Source organism: Cloeon dipterum, chromosome X, assembly GCF_949628265.1.
Source record: "Cloeon dipterum chromosome X, ieCloDipt1.1, whole genome shotgun sequence".
In the NCBI taxonomy this organism is placed as follows: domain Eukaryota; kingdom Metazoa; phylum Arthropoda; class Insecta; order Ephemeroptera; family Baetidae; genus Cloeon; species Cloeon dipterum.
Window position 1 is genome coordinate 25,276,593 of NC_088790.1, and position 18,944 is coordinate 25,295,536.

The window sequence follows — 18,944 nt, forward strand, 5'->3', positions numbered from 1 at the left end:
CGCCCTTCCAAGTCCTCGGAAAGGGATAAAAATAAAAATATTTTACTGTTTGAAATGGTCGTGTTCACCTTTGCCAAATGCAAAGGAAAAAAAGCGCGACTGGCCAAATCTGTTCTTGCTGGTTAATTTGAAGTTTATAATTTTAAAAATATAAACACATTACATTTGCTCAAAATAAATCAGTGTTTAATTTTCTCTCGTTAATACCTTTAAGCATCTCACGTCTATAAATTGGTCTCTTGACATTGAAGGTAGCTATTTGTTCGGGAATTTCAATTTTGTTATATGCGGACTGCTTCGAGTCAAATACGCGAAATATATTTAATTTTTTTTTACTGAATTTCCCTTTTTTAATAGATCTCTGATATTTCAACCATAAAATTTATAACTCACTCTAGATTATTTAATTGTTCGCACTTTGTGTTGACAAATATTTCTGATACAAAGGTAAATCAGTTTTATTTCTTTCGATCATTGCAGGTTTGCTTTAAGCCAACATTGTACGAGTGTGTAATTATTTTAATTAAATAGATAGAAAATGCTATACAGAAATGAATGGTATTTTTAATTTTTTCTTGGCAATAAATGCAAAAAACACGTGGAACGTATTTCATATGACCGACGTTGCTAATGTAAAAAGTTTGGCTTTAGAACCTTGCGGCCTGTGATGAGCATAAGGTTGGAGCAGCGGTAAGGTCGACAGACCACTCTTGATGCTGCAGATGTCGTCGATTCGCGTTGGCTGCAACACATTCAATCAATTATTAATAAATTATTTTCTTTGGTATAAAAATTAAGAAATACCTTGCTGACGACCGACAACGGCTCAAACTCGTCAATCTCAGCGCCAGCAGATCCAGTCGCAGCGAGCCCTCAAACTTGAACAGTGTAAAAAAAAACGTTTTTGGTAAAATTAGTGACTCGGACTGTATGGTTCTGATTTGGCTAAATAACGAAATGAAATTGATGCCTATCAAATGCCGCGTCGAGTGGTGAGTCACTCAACCCGGGATCAACGGGGCACTTCGGGCCTCGTGGGCCAGTCAAAAATAAAACAATCGTCGTTTTCCTTTGGTATTAATACTTTTGCAATGCACCTGTGGGCCCAAATGGGCCGGAATTTGTCCACTTCGATTTATGTCTTGAAGAGAGCTCTACCGAGTGCGCGGGTTTTTCCGAAATTCGGTTTCATCGATTGTCAGGGGTGAAAAAGGCGAAATTTCAACCTCCGTAAAATCTTCCCCTTCAGGATGCGAGCGCATAAAGCGACAAACCTATGTTTTCGATCAGGGTGCTGAACGGAAACAAAATAAAAAGTAAAGTGTCGGCAGCACACGTATTAGTAATGGGTAATTTTGGTATGCAAAATCGATAAGTGCACGCATCAAGATAGTTTGGGTCAAACGTTAAAATCTGTTATCACATATATGCAAAAAAGTTATTGATTGAATTAAGAAAATATAAATATAAAACTTTAAGTTAAATAAAGATAAATATAACTTTTTGATCATACAGTTGAAAACTTTAGGGTTCGATCTTGATTGCTTTTGTTTTAAGGTTGTAAAGCCTGGTGCGTGATTCCTTAAACCTATACATGCCTAAAATATCTGTGTTTTTGTAGTTCGTTTCAGACGTACGGATATGCACTGGGTATAGTTACTTGTTAGTTACCATACTGAATCCACGACAAAACTAATTTAGATTCTAAAAAAGTGAATTGCATAAGAGGATCAAAATTTATTTGTACAAGACTATAGGTAAAATGTGTAATATAAGTTTTTGCTAAACTTTTGCTTTGGAGCCTTGTGGCTTGTGATATGCAGAAGGCTGGGGAAGCGGAAAGGTCGACAAGTTGCTCTTGAAGCTTTCGATATCCTCGATCCACGTTGGCTGCAACACAAAATTAATGAAAATAAAAATATTAATACTTGTGCATTAGGGTTTACTATAGAATTGTTCCATCCTTCAAACAAAGCAAACCGCGAAAGATAAAAAAACATACTAACGCGCGAATTCAGGAAAAGAAGATTAATAATTTATGCACTACACAGAAATTCAATTTAAAAGGAAAAAGGTTCAAGATAAAATGGAGATACATATTTGAAGGTTGAAAATGGCGGATTTTTGTGATTTTTTTGAAAATTTGATCTTGAAATTTAAACTTTTGCAAATTGTTAGACCAGTTGGTTTAAAATAATGTTAGATACATTTAGCTATGTTCGATCAAATTATGAAAGAGTGTTGTAAAAATCATATTGTCTGAAATTCAGGAAATTCTCTGTTAAGTAGAAAAAAGTGAAAATACCTCTCGTACGGCCAACAACGTCTCAAAATCGTTCATTTCACTATCAGCGCCAGCATTTCCAGCGCCTCCCTCCGCGGTCGACAACACGTGGATCGCCAGCTTTCGCCTTTTGGCACCTTCGGGGTGGATGTGATCATTGTAAAAATGAATCACATCGTCCTTGGTGATTTTCCTGAGAGATTCGACCTCGATATTGTCCCGGTCAAAGCAGTACGTTTGGTCGGAAATTTCGGTCCAGTATCGACTCGTTAGGTTTTTCATCTTCTTGGGCTTCTCCAGCCGCAGCGCAGCCAGGGCTTGTTTGTGCCGTTCAAACTTCTCGTCGCTCATTTCCTCGAGGTACGACTTCATGCTCAGCAGAAACTCCTCAATTTTGTGGTCCACGTAATCTGGGTGCTTGAGTGATGTAATCTCGATTCTCACACATTGGCCCGTAATGACGTAGCTATGACGTATATCCACGCTGTAACCCAGCTGCTCCTGTAATTAGAATTATGAGCAAACTTGTGTGTAATTATTTTACAAGGTACTGCTTATACCGTATGAAAAATGATAGAATACTAGGTTAGCCAGCATAAATCATCAAATATGTAGATGATATTATAAGATCAGGATGGAACGGTCAATAAATATTTAGTCAAAATCTTAAAATCGCAGGAACACAATTTGTTTTGACGCAATGCATATGAGAAACCATTCAATAATAATCTATTAGAAAAAATGACGCATAGGTATAATTACATTTTGGAGAGAATCTCGCTGAGAGTACAAAAACTCTGGTTTTTCAGAGTTAATTTTTTTCATATATATATACACACACACACATAAATATTTGGCGTTTATCAATTTATATACAGACTTAAAACAATTAGGTCCTTTGATTTTAAGATTTCGAGTAAATTTGAACGACTTTGAGACCTCTAACTTTGATTTTGGCTATCCATTTTTACTGCCTATATATCTAATTGTTCCTGAGGCAGCGAATCGTTGGTCTCATTGGCCTTCTAGAAGCCGAATATGAACGTCAAAAGCCCGCAATTCTTTGCCCTTTTAAAATAAGTAATTTTTTATTTAAAGAAATAAAAAAAATACTTTTAGGCCAACCTTCTACCTAGGGCCTATATATATTCTTATATTCGTTGACACTTGCCAACTACCATGGTCTCCTTGATATAAATTCACTTGTACGAAAAGCAGTTAAAGCAGAAATTTTTTTTGAATTTATAATGAAAACAATTAAAATTTTCATAGATTGGCACGGCGTTAAACCTTTGACCTCTCATTTAGTGTTCATTCGACAAGACTCGACTCACGGAATCCAAAGAACACCTTTCATTTCGAATTATTGTAAGTAAAAGGTGACTTTCAAGATACAACTTCACAGCCCCAGTATACAATGAAAAAATCTAGCATCTCTATTAATTATTCGAACACGAAAATTAACTGACTTTGGTCCTGAGCTCGTTGAAGCACGGTTCGCTGGCGAGTTTGACGAACAACTCAAGCTGCATTTTGCTCTCTGTGCTTTTTGGCGGACACTGCAGGTGAAAGACGACGCAAGAAGTTTTGTACCTGGCATTTCTCGCTTCATAAACATAGTTGCACCCTGCCAAATTCATCAAAATGAGAAAGTAAAAAAAAACTAAGGGAATTACATACCATCATTCAGCATAATATCACAGGGACGCTGCAAATGCGACGGCAGCATATTTTTTGGAAGGTTTCTTTCAATCACTTCGATCAGTTTCTGGGCTGCTGCTTTGTTCGCGTTGCCGTGGATCAGGCACTCAATGTGCATAATGGAGAAGAATTGCTGGATGAACCTCTCCAGGCCTTCGGCGGACACATCTGGAAAATCGGGTAAGTTGAAATATCTTCCTGACTAGGAAAAAGTTTGGTCAATAATAAATATATTGAATATGGGTTGCGGACTAGGTGATGCTTTTTTTTAAAAAAAAATTAGCTGTCAAATCTAGCGAATTTTAGGGGTTTAATATATTGCAGATTTCTTTCAAAATGGGTGATCTCTCCTGGTAGCGTGCAACCTACGAAAACTAATTAATACACATGCGTCCCATATGCGCAATAACATTTGGGCGCGTGTGTTACTAGCCGGGGTCTTTTATCGCCGCGTGAAATTAATTTGCACAGCATGCTGGAAAAAAGGTAGCGAGTCGGGAAGCCGAAAGTAAACCTCCAAAGTCAGGATGCACTCTTTATTGCTCAAAGTGACTCTCGTGCGATGAATCGAGTTGTGCAAAACCTTACTGCAATGCAAGATAGTTTAATTTAAGCGCAAATCAGCCTCAGTTGGCCCTCAAACGTGCTCGGATTATTCTTATTGGTCACGCAAAGCATGTGCTAAGCAAAATGGCTTGGTTTGAACAATTTCACAATCAATTTAAAAAGTTCTGCATGACAGATTCATCAAATTTTTTAACCTTTTCTAGGTCTCCAATAGATAATATATTAATTGGTTGAAATTTGCTTAAGGAATTATTTAGCTTAGTTAAAAATTTAATAAGACCGGTAAATTTAGGGCATTTCAAGCCCCAAGCCTTTAACAAAGCTATATTGGCAAATCTTTCCTGCCGAGTATTTTAAATTAAAGGAACATTCCCAAAAGACCAAACTGACGTACCGATTGGTCCAAGAATATAAAACCATTTGTAAAATACCAAGAAGGGTGATGAACAAAAACTATGGTCTACTAATCGATTTTCGTTCAATTTCCCATAAAGATTTCATATCGTCATAGCTCAAAATAAACAATCCAAATTTAAATAAAAGCAGCTAAAAATTTTGCATTTCAATTATTATTCTTATCGGGTACAATGCATACCAGTAAGTGGTTAAAAAAATCTCACTTACATTCTTGAATATCCGAATAATCTCTATGAAGCCATTTGTTCTCCCGCAAGCACACAGATTCATAGTGAGATGCCTGCTTGTTTGGGAACCACGTGGAAAACTCCTTCAGATACCGCACGTGACAAAGAAAAAATTATTCAAGATTAAGACAAAAGAGGAAAGTGAAGCATACGTGTTCCTTTACAAACTTGTAGTATTTCCCTCTGATATCCAATTTGATCAGCTTGTTGAGCACTTTATCAAGAAAATTTTCTTGCTTGTCGTGGAAGCCCTCAATTTTCACCTTTTAAATCCAATTCAGGAATCATTTTAAAACAAATTGTCTCTGCTTACCAACAAGCCAGAACTGTGACTCATGATATAACACTTGAGACCCGCAAGGTTGGCGTCGCACAAATACACAAACAGGGCGCTATTAACAAGTCCCACGTACATAAATACATAGTACGACGCGATGGGGTTCAAATTCGCAAATGGACTGAAAATTTAAAACAAACAGTTAAGCTTACAAATTGAGATAATATATGGAGCGTAGAATGCCTAGTAATATCCATTATCAGGTTTAATTTTGGGAGGAGAAATTCGTCATCCTTCTTGTGCCACACTCGAACAAATGGCGTCTCATGAATGATAGATGGATGCGGTGGCGGCTGCAATAAAAAGTAATTATTTAAGGGAAGTTGTAAAAATGGAGTTCAAATAAGCAAGCATATTCGAACTTCAAGAAAATATTAAGCCCGCGAAATACATTTACCAAAAAATTATATATTGGAGGCTTATTAATGTCATGATTTACAATATTTTTGTAGAAAAAATTGCTACAATTACTTAAGTTTTATGTAATTTTTCAAATCATTCAAACAGATAATAGTTGCCAGAGTAAAAAATATGAATGCTGAATCACTTAACCATTAAAATACTGAAGAACGATAAGAATAAATATTGGAAAATCACGATGACGGTAAAAACAATAATTCTTTATTAAAAAAAATGAGCTAAAAATGTCATCCGCATAATAGTATAATGATGCCTGTTTACACATTTCTGGATATATTAAACTATACTAATATCACTCTAAATTGTCGAGCGAAACTGTATTTAAGAATACAGTATACTCCCTTAAAAAAACTTTTCTGTTCGTAGATTAAAGTTTTAGTTTTTTTTCTTAATATTTTCTGAAATATATATAAATAAGTATAGATTGACCAGCACAGAAACTCACACTATCATCATCTGGCAAAATATCTAAGTTGCTTGGAATGAACTCGTTCTTTTCGGGCAGCTTCAGCTCTTCAACCGGCTCAGCATTCTTCCAATTTTCAATCAGCTCAGTTGGAATGTCTTCGATTTTGTACTTGGTTCCGTACCATTTCTCAGTCTGGTCAGCATTTTTCTCAAAATGCTTAGAAAAAATGAAAATCCTGTTTTGAAGGATAGGTTAACATTTTCTCAGAACATCAGAAAAAGGTGACCAACCTGCAGTTATTTGGCGTAAGCATATCCATCAGTTCACTAAGCAATTTTGGATTAAACTCTGACAATAAATACTCTGCAGTCAGCACATCCTCTATCGGGTATTTCTTTGGAAAAGGGAAAACTGACATTTAAATTTATGTTCGCATTCAAAACGTAAACTCACCAGTAGGTCTTCAACCAGGTTGACAACGTATTTCAAAGCAGTTTCCTTGCCTTTGAACCGGAAACCCAATTTTCTTATTTTCGCGTACTCATTGAAAATTTTTTTATGTCGTGGGCTCTCTTTTCGAAGCAAATTGATATACTAAAAGTTACGATAAGTAAATGTGTACATTTTTAATAAAATAATAATTGCGAGAGGGTTTAAAAACCTGGAAAACGAAATCAATGACGTGGTCAACGTTCTTAAGACCTTCTTCAGTCAGATTAATAATCAGATCGAACAAATAAAAAATTTGACTGGCCGCATGAGGATCGTAGTAAGCTTTGAGATTAAACATCAATACTCGCACTCCCAAGACGTACTGCAAGCTACCGCTGCTTTTGTGATCAAGAAGGTAGGCCAAGTACTGAATTGGCTGAAAGCAATAAAAAAATTGGTTAATTTTTAATATTTCTGCTAGCAGCATAACTCAAAAACGTTGCACATATTTTAAATATTTTCTGCTAGTCTTTCTAGCACGTTTATTGAAAAGGATTTCCGCAAATTATTTAAAATCGTCCCCACAAAATAAAAAAATATGTGTAAAATAAAAGGAATCTTTTGTTTTGAAATGCTTAATCAATTGCGCAAAATAATTTTACAAAAAAGCGCACCATAGTTTTTAAGATTGAATTTTCACTGTAATTTTCACACGTTTCTTACAAAGACGCTTGGGATAGTTTCACGGCATTTTTCTATCAGCGGGTTATTACTTTCGCTAAACACCTATTTGAAAATATATACTAACGCCTGACTTGTACTGCTGACTCTTATCCACGATGCGAAAGCTGATTCTAAGCGAATTTACCAGTGTAATTGGCACAGCCAGTATTTTCTTTTTCAGCTGCTCTGGGCCAAGAGGATGTCCGGGCCACACGGGCAGAGTGACGCGTTTGTTCTTAATTGTTCCAAACAATTTAACAGCTGTATTTTGCAGTTTTGCTAAAGAGTCTGTAAAATATATTTTATATTCAATGAATACAACATGCTGGGAAATTTATTCAAATCCATAGCGTTTCGTTTCATTGAAGAAGCAGAAACTTTTGGAAAAAACACAATTTTAACCTTTAATCATGCACTGAGAGTTACTTTTAACATATTTGGATAATATAGGATTTAATTTTACTTATTGATGATTTCTGGTTTTGAGATATACCAAAAAATATAGAAAATTTGGTGATAAAGAAATTACTGGAATATATCCACATTTCCACCCTTCTTCCAAACACTGGTAAACAATTTTAACTGATATTATTTTTATATCGCACCTTTGCCGAGGATCACGAGCGACATGATGTTGGACGAGTAGTAAGTGCTGTGGAATTTGAGCAGCGCCTCCCTGACATTAATTCCATTTTTCTTGGGATCTTCAACCAACGTTTGCAAGTTGCCAATGCCAAATTTACTGTAGGGATGGTCCTTACTGCTGGTGGTCTTGTCCAGCTGGTGTAATCGATATGAGTCATTGGCCAAATTTTTTTCATACTCTGAATTGACGGCTTGCACTTCTCGGACTATCGCGTCCTCGGTGAAGAGAGGGGCCAAAAATAACTGAGAAAATCTTTCACCAGGATCATTGTTTGCGACCATATTTCAATTTTACTCATTATTACATGTCTAATGCTCTATTCAAGTGCTCAGGGGTGACGTCAAAGTAGTGGGTCGTTTTTCCCATGGTGGTGTAAGCGTTCGCAATGCCGCCATGCTCTGCAAAGAACTTTTTGTACTCGTTCTCGATGGGGAACTTTTCCGTTCCTAGAAAAAGCATGTGCTCCAGAAAATGAGCCAAGCCATCGAGTCCATTGGGGTCGCTCATGTAACCTGAAAGAAACAATCATTTGCATATTGAGATCATTAACATTTTCAAATAATTATATCGGGCCATGAGCGTTTTGTTTGATTTTTAATGCTTGAAAAGACCAATGGAATTTAAAGGAAGTCCTTGTTAAATCCTATATCGGACGCTCCATAGTCTATGAGAAATAAATCATTCCATATTTATCTGTTTCTCTGGCAAAACCGTGGTATACTGATCAGTTTTAATAAAAAATTTGAAAATGCGTCTAATTTTAAAGTTTATTTTCAAAGCGTTTTTTCAAGGCTTTTTAATGCTCTACAAATTCTTCCCAAATATAAGGAATTTTGTCACTGCTTAGAATTAAACGAGAGCCCGACTAAGGCATACACACACCAAAAACTTCACCATTCCAATCATTGTTGTGATTCTCAAGAAGCAAAGAGCACACGTAATTAATGCGTGATTCAAAATGCAACGCAAGTTGAATTGATAGAATGTCTATAGAATTGTTCAACATAACATATTCTGTAGTGTTTCATGTCCTCATTGAAAATATACACTCTTTCCGCTTTTATATCACACATATCTTTGAAGGTCTACAATAAAATTCAATATAGTCTAAAAACTCCGAATAGAACATAGATATAATAGTTAATGTCATTAAAAACTTTTTTTAAAAAACACTTTGAAATAAGGATACTTTTATACAGAAAAGTTACATATATTTACTTTAGAGGAAATTGGTCGCTTGTTTATCGCAACATCACACGCAGGTCTAATAAAATATAATAATGAATTGATTCGCCAAGAAATGAGAAAAATGGCTTTCTCACTATACAATATATAATTACCAACGTTAACGGTGAGTGCAGCTGCTGCCTTGTCAGTTTTTGGGTCGCTGATGAGTAATACCCGTAGCTCATTGTCTAAAATTAGGCCTCGGTATTTTCTTTTGTCCCCTCGACTTTTCTTGATTTTATTGAATATCTGGACCATCGTGCAGAGCGGTCGAGAAGAGAGAACTATTTTACGCTGCAAGCTCTTTAAATATTCACCAACAAGAGCGTTTGGAAGTTAAAAAATTCTAAAAATTTATATAATTACCTGCGCAGCAATATCACAGCCCTGACAGGAAAATTCCTGATTTTGAGATCGAGAAGGAAACAAATATGCGAAGGTTAAATTTGTAATTTTATCCTTTATTATTGACGTTTAACATCAGTTTCTTGTTTTTTCAGGTAAATATAAAGTAAATAATTTTTAAAATACGCAATACATGTTGCTTCAGTAAAAAACCAGTGTTAAATTTTCCCTCGTTAAAATAACTTGAATTATTTCACGTCTATTTCGGCCCCTTCACATTTCAGTAGCACAAATATATTAATCGGGAAATTATTTTTCGTCATTTGGGGATCCCATATTGATGAACTTCTTTGAGTCAAACACATGCGATTATATTGATTTATTTTACTGAAATTTCCTTATTTTAAAATAGATCTCTGATATTTCAATCATAAAAATTATGAGCTCGCTCTGGAATATTTAATTGTTCGCAATTCAAGTAAAAATATTGTTTTGTGGCTGATAATGGGGTAAGTCTTCAGTGCACTTTAAATCAGATTTAATTTCTTTCAATCTTTGCAGGTTTGCCCCAGTAACTATTATCGTGTGTGTAATTAATTATTTATGAATAAATAGAAAATGGTATACGGAAATGAATGGTATTTTTATTGTAATTTATTGCACTCTCTTGGCAATAAATGCAAAAAGGTTAAAAAACGTGGAACATATTTTATATGACCGACGTTGCTAACGTACAAGTTTGGCTTTAGAACCTTGCGGCCTGTGATGAGCAAAAGGTTGGAGCAGCGGTAAGGTCGACAGACCACTCTTGAAGCTGCAGATGTCATCGATTCGCGTTGGCTGCAACACATTCAATCAATTAATAAATTATTCTCTTTGGTAAAAATGAAGAAATACCTTGCAGACGATCGACAAGGGTTCGAACTTGTCAATCTCAGCACCAGCAGATCCAGCGCCTTCCTCCGCGGTTGACAACACGTGGACCGCTAGCTTCCGCCTTTTGGCCCCCTCGGCGTGGATGTGCTCATTGTAAAACTTAATCACGTCGTCCTTGGTGATGGTCTTGAGAAAGTCGACCTCGATATTGTTCCGGTCAAAGCAGTACGTTTGCTCGGTAATTTCGTCCCAGAATAGATTCGTCAGTTGAATCATCTTCTTGGGCTTCTCCAGCCGCAGTACAGCCAGGGCTTCTTTGTGCCTTTCAAACTCCTCGTCGCTCATTTCCTCGAGGTACGACTTCATGTTTAGCAGGAACTCCTCAATTTTGTGGTCCACATAGATCGGATGCTTGCACGACTGCACCAAGATTCTCACGCCTTGACTCGTCACATTGCGATGAAGGTCCAATTCCACAATGTAGCCGAGCTGCTCCTGTAATTTAAATGCGTAAATTTAATGGAATTATCTGAATTTGTTGGATCTTATTAATTTATAGTATATTTCCTGAATTGTCTTTTTGGCAAAAATTGGCTAAAAGTTGGGAAGTATAAAAATAAAATAATTTAAGTAGAAAACACATCCACGCCTTGAACTTTAAAATTTTAAGACTTAAATTTTCAAAATTAGAATAACACCTATGGTAAAAAAAGTGTTTCAGAAGTAAAATAACCTATTTAATTTTTAGCCAAAAATTGGAATCGAGTTAAAAAAGCAAATAAAATTGCCTTGGTTTTAACCACCCTGCCTAAAACCAGCTGGTCAAAATGGGAACATTGAAAAGAGAACTGCTTTCTCGTGACATAGAGCTATGGGCATAAGCCAAAACAAGTAAAACAAAATAATGACGAAATATAGCTTGTACTGCAATTCAAAACCTGCGTTTCTAGTTTTTAGCGTTGTTCTGTTTTTCAGGAGTAAAAAAGTGAGAATTCTCCAGTTGCAAAAGATCTTAAACGCTAAAAAAAATGACTGACTTTGGTCCTGAGCACGTCGAAGCAGTGTTCGCTGGTGATTTGGACGAACAACTCAAGCAACATGTTGCTCTCTGTTCTTTTCGGCTCGCACTGCAGGTGAACGTCGACGCAAGAGGTTTTGTGCTTTTCATTTGTTACTTCGTAAACATAGTTGCTCCCTGCCAGAATCATAGTATTGATTATTATAAAAACAATTATACAAAGAGTGCAAAATTTAACCATCCTCCAGTTTCATGTCTCGACAACGCAGCAAATGCGGCGGCAACAAAGGCAGCACGTTCTTGGGCAATTTGCTCTCGATCAGTTTGATCAGTTTCTGGGCTGCTGCTTTGTTGGTGTTGCCGTGGATCAGGCACTCGATGTGCATCATGGAGAAGAACTCCTTGATGAAACTCTTAAGGTCATCGAAGGACAGATCTGGAAAAAAGGTAATTTATAAAAGCACTAGGAAACGTGAAGTTATTGCGGCGATCAATTTATAGAATTTGGGGTGCGAATCACGTGAAATGGTCGAAAAGCTATTTTTATCTGTTACGAGGAATTTAAAAGTGACGTAAAATGTGAAAATTATTGCATACCAATGAATTGCCTGGTTCAAATTAAAATATTATTGCTTACATTTTGTAGCTTCCAGTAGTTCAGTTTTAAGCCAACTTTTTTCCACCAAACACGCCGCTTGGTAATGCTTTGCGAGCACGTATGGTTGTTCTGCTGCAAAATTCTTCAGATCCCTTTCATACTAAATCAAGAACAAAAACATAAGTCTAAAAATCTAAGAAAATTCAAGCCTAATTAATACAGATTCCTTGAAAATCTCATAGCATTTCTCGTCAACATCCAAATTGAACAGCGTGTCGAGCACTTTGGTTAGCAGGATGTATAGCTTGTCGTTAAATCCCTCGATTGACACCTGTCAAAAACAGTAAGCATATCTCTAATAAATAATTTCATTAGATTTACTCACCTTCAAGCCATATTCGGAGCTCACAACACCAAACTGGAGAGAAGCCAGGGAGGCGTCGTACGAATATTCAGTCAGGGCGTCATCAACCAAATACAGGTAAATAGCTGTAAAGTGTACCCTGAGCGGGTCCACGTACGCAAACGAACTGACAATTGAAATAAAAATTAGAACAAATTTAAATTTTAGACATGTTGCGTACCTCGTCAGTTCAAAGATCAGGTTTGATTTTGGGAGGAGAAACTCGTCATCCTTCTTGTGCCACACCCGTACAAATTTTGTCTCGTGAATGATCGTTAGATACTTTGAGGGAAAAAAATAGTTTAGATCAGGGTTCGACAATTATGCAATGCGCAAAAATTCACAACTGTATTTTTACACAAAAATCATCAGGTAAAAACCAACGCAGTTTCGAGTTTTTTCCGAATTCAACCCCCAAAAAGATGAATCACATTTCGCGCAAAAAAGTCAAGAATTTAAGAAAATCACGATAAGTGTTAAAATCTTTGGCTTTTGGAAATTCAGCTGTTGTTTTTGGTATTCCACCACAAGGGGAATTTCGATTATCAATATAAATGCATTGTTTCGGACATAAATTAACAAAATTTAAGAAAGAAAAAAACTCTAATAGATTTTCGCAATGCAGTGGGTTTTCATGAAAAATTCGGCTTGTGCGAAACCTGGCAAGGATTGTTTAACAGAATTGCTATGACGCGTTAAACGAAACAAAATTATACGAAAACACATTGTCGAATATCCGACTGGTTATTGTAATAAAGAAGGCGTAATGAAGAAGTTGGCATGGAGGAAAATGTCCGGAATTTCAGTAGAGCACAAATAATTCTAATACAATTTACTTCAGTGATGAATATTGCAAAAAAATAATATTCTGTAAAGTTCTTTAAAACAAAAGTGGAATTTGAAATCACGTGTCTGACAAAAGGACAAAAAGAAACTCACTTTATCATCATCTGGCAAAATATCAAAGCTTCTTGGAATGAACTCGTTCTTTTTGGGCAGCTTCAGCTCTTCGATCGGCTTTGCATTCTTCCACTTTTCAATCAGCTCTGAAGGAATGTCTTCGATTTTGTACTTGGTTCCGTACCATTTCTCAGTCTGGTCAGCAATTGGTTTAAACTCCTTCGATACAATTCTAATCCTGATTGAAGGAAGGAAAAGTTAAACAAAAGTCGGAGCATTTTCCAATAATTTTCAACCTGCAGTTATCTGGAGTGAGCTTTTCCATCACTTGATTTATAAGCTCAGGTTTCCACTCAGATAATAATTTTTCTGCAGTCAGCACATCGTCTATCGGGTATTTCTAGAAAATGGCAAAATTCCCTTTTCTTAAATGTTTAAAAAGCCGCCAACAACTGGCACCACTGTACAATAACAAGAAAAGTTTAAATACAAAAATATAATGTCTTGATTGCTACTTCTACCAATTTTTGTTTTTATTATGAAAATCGAATTATTTTTACGCCAAAGTGCAGATTAGCAGAATTTAATATGAAATTTTGTAGTGAAAATACTCTTAATTTTTAATTAACTGTTGAACTATATCTAATAACAGCTCTGAAAAAGTGTTTAATAATTTATTGTGATTTGACATGAAATTCCAAATGTCAACTTACGAGCAGGTAATCAACCAGGTCGACAACATATTCCCTGGGCGATTCTTTGTCTTTGAACCGGAAACTGATTTTATCAATTTCCATAATTTCATTGAAAATCCATTCCTTTGGATCTTCTTGCCGAAGCAGATTGATATACTAAAAGTTGAAGCGTGATTGATTGATTTTCCACAGAGTTTTGCACTGGAAGAGTACCTGGAAGATGAGATCAACGATGTTGTCAACGTTATCGAGACCCTTTTCAGTCAGATCAACGTTCACAACGAAAAGTGCAATGCCCCTTGCCACTGAGCTGCATCCGGCATTCAGATGACTTGACCAGCCACGCTTTTTCAGAGCAGAGAGCAAGCTGCCGCTGCTTTCGTGACCAATCATGCGGATTAAGTATCTATTTGGCTGAAATCGCAGAAAACGAATAGTTAATAATTAATTAACAATTAGGACTTAACAAGCACTGTGAAGAAAAATTTGTTTCATTTCTAAAGTTTTTAGAACTCCCACTTTTTTCCACTTTGTTTCCAAAAAAAATTGTTGCTAACACAATAAGTGACAAATAGATGTTTGAAACAGCGGGGGCCAGATGTGCGATAAAATTGCGGTTCACACTACGTAAAGCGCACATTTAAAAAGAAGAATAATCATACATTTATATAATTTTTATGTTGATTTTATTTATTTTTTTATTTTTGAGATAAAGGCTCTTAAATAAATAAAAGAGTTTTATGTGCACTGTCCCTAAATATGCTTTAGAATATTATGATAGCGTGTGGGTGATAATTCATTCGTATTCAAGTCTAAAAATATAGAAAGAGTGAAAATTGTGGCATTGATTGCAGCCTCTCTTTAAATTTTTACCACAAGTGAAAGAATACTATAGTTTGTGAAAATGTAGGTTATAAGAAGTATACTATCCCAGTTTAATCTAAAAAATAATTTTACCAATTTATAAATCTAATAACTTCCCAACATAGTCAAATTGACCAATTTTAAGCTGCTTAAAATTCTTACATCGTAGAATTGATCAACAAATCCCGTCCAATGACCATAACTACAAAATAAATGCTTACATCTGATTTGTAGTGCTGCCTCATGTCAGGAATGGGAAAGGTGATGACAAGCGTTCGCGAGTCTTTTATTGGCACAGCCAGTATTTTCTTTTTCAGCTGCTCTGGACCAAGAGGATGTCCGGGCCACTCGGGCAAAGTGACGCGTTTGTTCTCAATTGCACCAAACATCTTCTCAGCTTTCTCTTGCAGTTCGTCTAAAGAGTCTGTAAAATATATAATATATTCAATGAATACAACATGTTCTGAAATAAATTCAAATCCAGCGCTTCGTTTCATTGAAGAAGCAGAAATTTTTGGGACTCTCCCCCATTAATTCTGGAAAAAACACAATTTTAAACCTTTAAACATGCACTGATAGAGTCACTTTTAACATATTTTTGGATAATATAGGATTTAATTTTACTTATTAATGATCAAAGTGGATCAAAGAAAATAAAAAAACGCCATTTATTCCTATTTGAATAAATTTAAGTAAGGTCACAGTGGTTTTTGATGCAAAAATATCTTCAAGTTAAACTCGCAATGAAATATGATATCGTATTTAATATTTAAAAACTGAATAAATGGGATTCCTGGTTTTCATATACAAACAATTTATAGAAAAATTACTGAGAAAGAAATTATTGGACAATATCCACATTTCCACCCTTCTTCCAAACTCTGGTAAAAATTTTTTACTGAAATTAGTTTTATATCGCACCTTTGCCGAGGATCACGAGCGACATGATGTTGGACGAGTAGTAAGTGCTGTGGAACTTGAGCAGCGCCTCCCTGACATTAATTCCATTTTTCTTGGGATCATCGACCAACGTTTGCAAGTTGCCAGAGGCAAATTTACTGTAGGGATGGTCCTTGATGCTGGTGCTCCTTTCCAGCTGGTGAAATCGCCATGAGTCAACGGCCAAATTTTTTTCATGCTCCGAATTGACGGCTTGCACTTCTCGGTCTGTCGCGTCCTCGGTGAAGAGAGGGGCCAAAAAGAACTGAGAAAATCTTTATGCAGGATCATTATTTGTGATTTTTGTTAATTTTAACTCATCTTTACATGTCTAATGCGCTGGTCAAGTGTTGATGGGTGACGTCAAAGAAGAAGATCGTGTCTTCGGTGGAGGTGTATGCATTTGAAATGCCGCCATGCTCTGACAAGAACTTTTCGTACTCGTTCTCGCGTGGGTACTTTTTCGTTCCAAGGAACAGCATATGCTCCAGAAAGTGAGCCAAGCCATTGAGTTCATTGGGATCGCTCATGTAACCTGGAATAGACAATCAATTGCATAATAAGAGCACTAAACGTTTTCAAATTATTATAGGTTCTTTAAGACTTGTTCTTTTAAGACTTGAAAAGTGCAATGGAATTTGGAGCATGTTAAAGTACGCGTTAAACCCGATTTTCAACTCCATATTTTATGAGAAACAAATATCTCCATTTTTTGCTGCTGATATTTATCTGATTATCCGGTAAATTCATGGAATTGTTAAATGAACTTAGATTAAATATTTTAAAATAAGTCGAAGTCTTATTTAAAATAAGTCGAGTTTACCGTCGAAGCGTTCGTTCGGCTTTTTATTGCTTTATACAAATTCCTACCAAATGGAAGGAATTTTGTCACAGCCTCGCATAAAAACGAGAGCCCCCTTGCTTGGTTATCCCAACAACACACGCAGGTGTAGTAAAAATAAAGTAATGAATTGATTCACCATTAAATGAGAAAAATGGCTTTCTCATATCTGGAACTACTCACTTCAATATATATAAAATGGTGATTATCACTATAAAATATACTTACCAACGTTAACGGAGAGCGCAGCTGCTGCCTTTTCAGTGTTTGGGTCGCTGATAAGTAATACCCGTAGCTCATTGTCCAAAATTAGGCCTCGGTAATCTCTTTTGTCCTCTGGACTTTTCGTGATTTTTTCGAATATCTGGATCATCGTGGAAACTTTCGCTGTGGAGAGCGGTCTAGAAGAGAGAACTATTTTACGCTGCAAGCTCTTTAAATACGCCAACAAGAGCGCGTGGAAGTCTAAAAATTCGAAAAATTCATTTTGTTACCTGCTCAGCAATTTCACAACCCTGACAGGAAAATTCCTGATTTTGAGATCGAGAAGGAAACAAATATGCGAAGGTTAAATTTGTAATTTTCTCCTCTTCACGTCAGTTCTTTGAAGCAGAATATCTGGTCATTAGATAATCTGACGGGAGAAATCAATGCTCTGCATCGGTTCCATCCGGTTTATCCATGCCGATTTTGATAATGAAAAAATACATTTCCTGCATGGGGTTCTATATATACAACATGATATTTATATAGTCTTCTTCACCCAAATTTTCTCAAGTTATCCCTATTTTGCTAAAAATTTTTGAAAACGTGTGGCTCAAATTGAATAAACAAAAATATCAAATTTCGTGATTTTTTTCGATGGACACTGTCGGGTCGCTGTGGAGAGCGGTTTAGAAGAGAGAATTATTTTACACTGCAAGCTCCTTCAATACACCAATGAGACCGTGCGGTCTTGAAGAGAAAAAATTACTCTGCATCTGCAAGCTCTTTACATATTCACCAACAAGAGCGCGTGGAAGTCTAAAAATTCGAAAAATTCATTTTGTTACCTGCGCAGCAATTTCACAGCCCTGACAGGAAAATCCTAATTTTGTGAGTGAAATGGATCGAAAGGAAACAAATATGCGAAGGTTGAATTTTTAATTTTCTCCTCTTCACGTCAGTTCTAGAATATCTGGTCATTAGCTAATCTGACCGGAGAAATCAATGCTCTGCATCGGTTCCATCCGGTTTATCCATGCTGATTTTGATAATGAAAAAAATAGATTTCCTGCATGGCGTTCGATATGGGGTTTTCTATTTATTCAACATATTTATAGTCTTCTTCACCCAAATTTTCTCAAGTTATCCCTATTTTGCTAAAAATTTGAAAACGTGTGGCTCAAATTGAATAAACAAAAATATCAAACTGGGAAATGCTTTTCTTACATATACCTTCTCCGGTGCTGTGTCAACAGGAATAGATCTACGCATGACGGATAATTTGACCTGATTATTGACACGAGGAGATTGGTTGGGTATACGAAAATTTATGGCTGAGGAGAAAAATAAAGTGAATATTTGTCCGGAATATTGGTCTATTATCTCGGGTGCAGAAAGGAGAGCAAAGGGCGTAGCTTGCTGGGCAAACCGAAGCTATGCAGCATGCGTGATTTGGCAGTATGGGACGAATGTCTAGTGTTTCAAAAGAGTCCTCGGTGCGGGGGCAAGTGGCCCTTCAGTTAGCTGGGTCCATGTGCGGCTTGGTGCGCCCATGTTTTCCGTTCGCGATATTATTGGGACCAGGGTTTCAGAATTCGTGCTAGTACATTGCGCGCCCTTCGAAGTCCTCGGAAAGGGATAAAAATAAAAAATATTTTACTGTTTGCAATGGTCGTGGTCACCTTTGCCAAATGCAGAAGGAAAAAAAGCGTGATTGGCGAAATCTGTTCTTGCTGGTTATTTTTTTTTGCTCTTTTTATCCCTGTCCGAGGACCGGAGGACCGGGAAGGGCGCGCACTGCACTAGCACGAATGCTGAAACCTGGGTCCCAATAACACCGCGAACGGATAACATGGGCGCATCAGGCCGCA

The 18,944-nt window shown here is 36.4% G+C and overlaps 2 protein-coding genes across 2 annotated transcripts; both read right to left on the reverse strand.

Annotated features, from left to right (window-relative positions):
* Nucleotides 1-1,782: 1,782 nt before the first annotated feature.
* On the reverse strand, nucleotides 1,783-9,648 carry LOC135945425 (insulin-degrading enzyme-like). The gene is made up of 16 exons (XM_065493112.1): nucleotides 9,504-9,648; nucleotides 8,468-8,675; nucleotides 8,123-8,415; nucleotides 7,603-7,805; nucleotides 7,024-7,230; nucleotides 6,816-6,956; nucleotides 6,653-6,756; nucleotides 6,399-6,597; nucleotides 5,708-5,826; nucleotides 5,510-5,654; nucleotides 5,349-5,459; nucleotides 5,177-5,279; nucleotides 3,965-4,153; nucleotides 3,754-3,911; nucleotides 2,306-2,785; nucleotides 1,783-1,890 (listed from the first exon to the last, which is right to left on the reverse strand). The coding sequence occupies exons 1-16, from the start codon at nucleotides 9,646-9,648 to the stop codon at nucleotides 1,783-1,785; spliced, it is 2,913 nt and encodes a 970-aa protein (XP_065349184.1).
* A 798-nt stretch (nucleotides 9,649-10,446) lies between these two features.
* On the reverse strand, nucleotides 10,447-17,242 carry LOC135945426 (insulin-degrading enzyme-like). The gene is made up of 16 exons (XM_065493113.1): nucleotides 17,098-17,242; nucleotides 16,356-16,563; nucleotides 16,011-16,303; nucleotides 15,311-15,513; nucleotides 14,439-14,639; nucleotides 14,244-14,381; nucleotides 13,827-13,930; nucleotides 13,570-13,768; nucleotides 12,812-12,912; nucleotides 12,613-12,757; nucleotides 12,448-12,558; nucleotides 12,267-12,387; nucleotides 11,868-12,065; nucleotides 11,649-11,806; nucleotides 10,633-11,106; nucleotides 10,447-10,575 (listed from the first exon to the last, which is right to left on the reverse strand). The coding sequence occupies exons 1-16, from the start codon at nucleotides 17,240-17,242 to the stop codon at nucleotides 10,462-10,464; spliced, it is 2,913 nt and encodes a 970-aa protein (XP_065349185.1). The 3' UTR covers nucleotides 10,447-10,461.
* Between the last annotated feature and the right edge of the window lie 1,702 nt (nucleotides 17,243-18,944).

Excerpts from the sequence above, each read along its gene's own strand:
- LOC135945425 (XM_065493112.1), bottom strand. The coding sequence starts at position 9,648 with ATGGTCCAGATATTCAATAAAATCAAGAAAAGTCGAGGGGACAAAAGA. Across the intron at positions 8,416-8,467 it reads TTGAATAGAGCATTAGACAT|ATTTTCTCAGTTATTTTTGG; the intron begins GTAATAATGAGT and ends TCCTGGTGAAAG. Across the intron at positions 6,598-6,652 it reads CTTACGCCAAATAACTGCAG|GATTTTCATTTTTTCTAAGC; the intron begins GTTGGTCACCTT and ends CCTTCAAAACAG.
- LOC135945426 (XM_065493113.1), bottom strand. The coding sequence starts at position 17,242 with ATGATCCAGATATTCGAAAAAATCACGAAAAGTCCAGAGGACAAAAGA. Across the intron at positions 16,564-17,097 it reads TGCGCTCTCCGTTAACGTTG|GTTACATGAGCGATCCCAAT; the intron begins GTAAGTATATTT and ends TGTCTATTCCAG. Across the intron at positions 14,382-14,438 it reads TCGTTGATCTCATCTTCCAG|TATATCAATCTGCTTCGGCA; the intron begins GTACTCTTCCAG and ends TTCAACTTTTAG.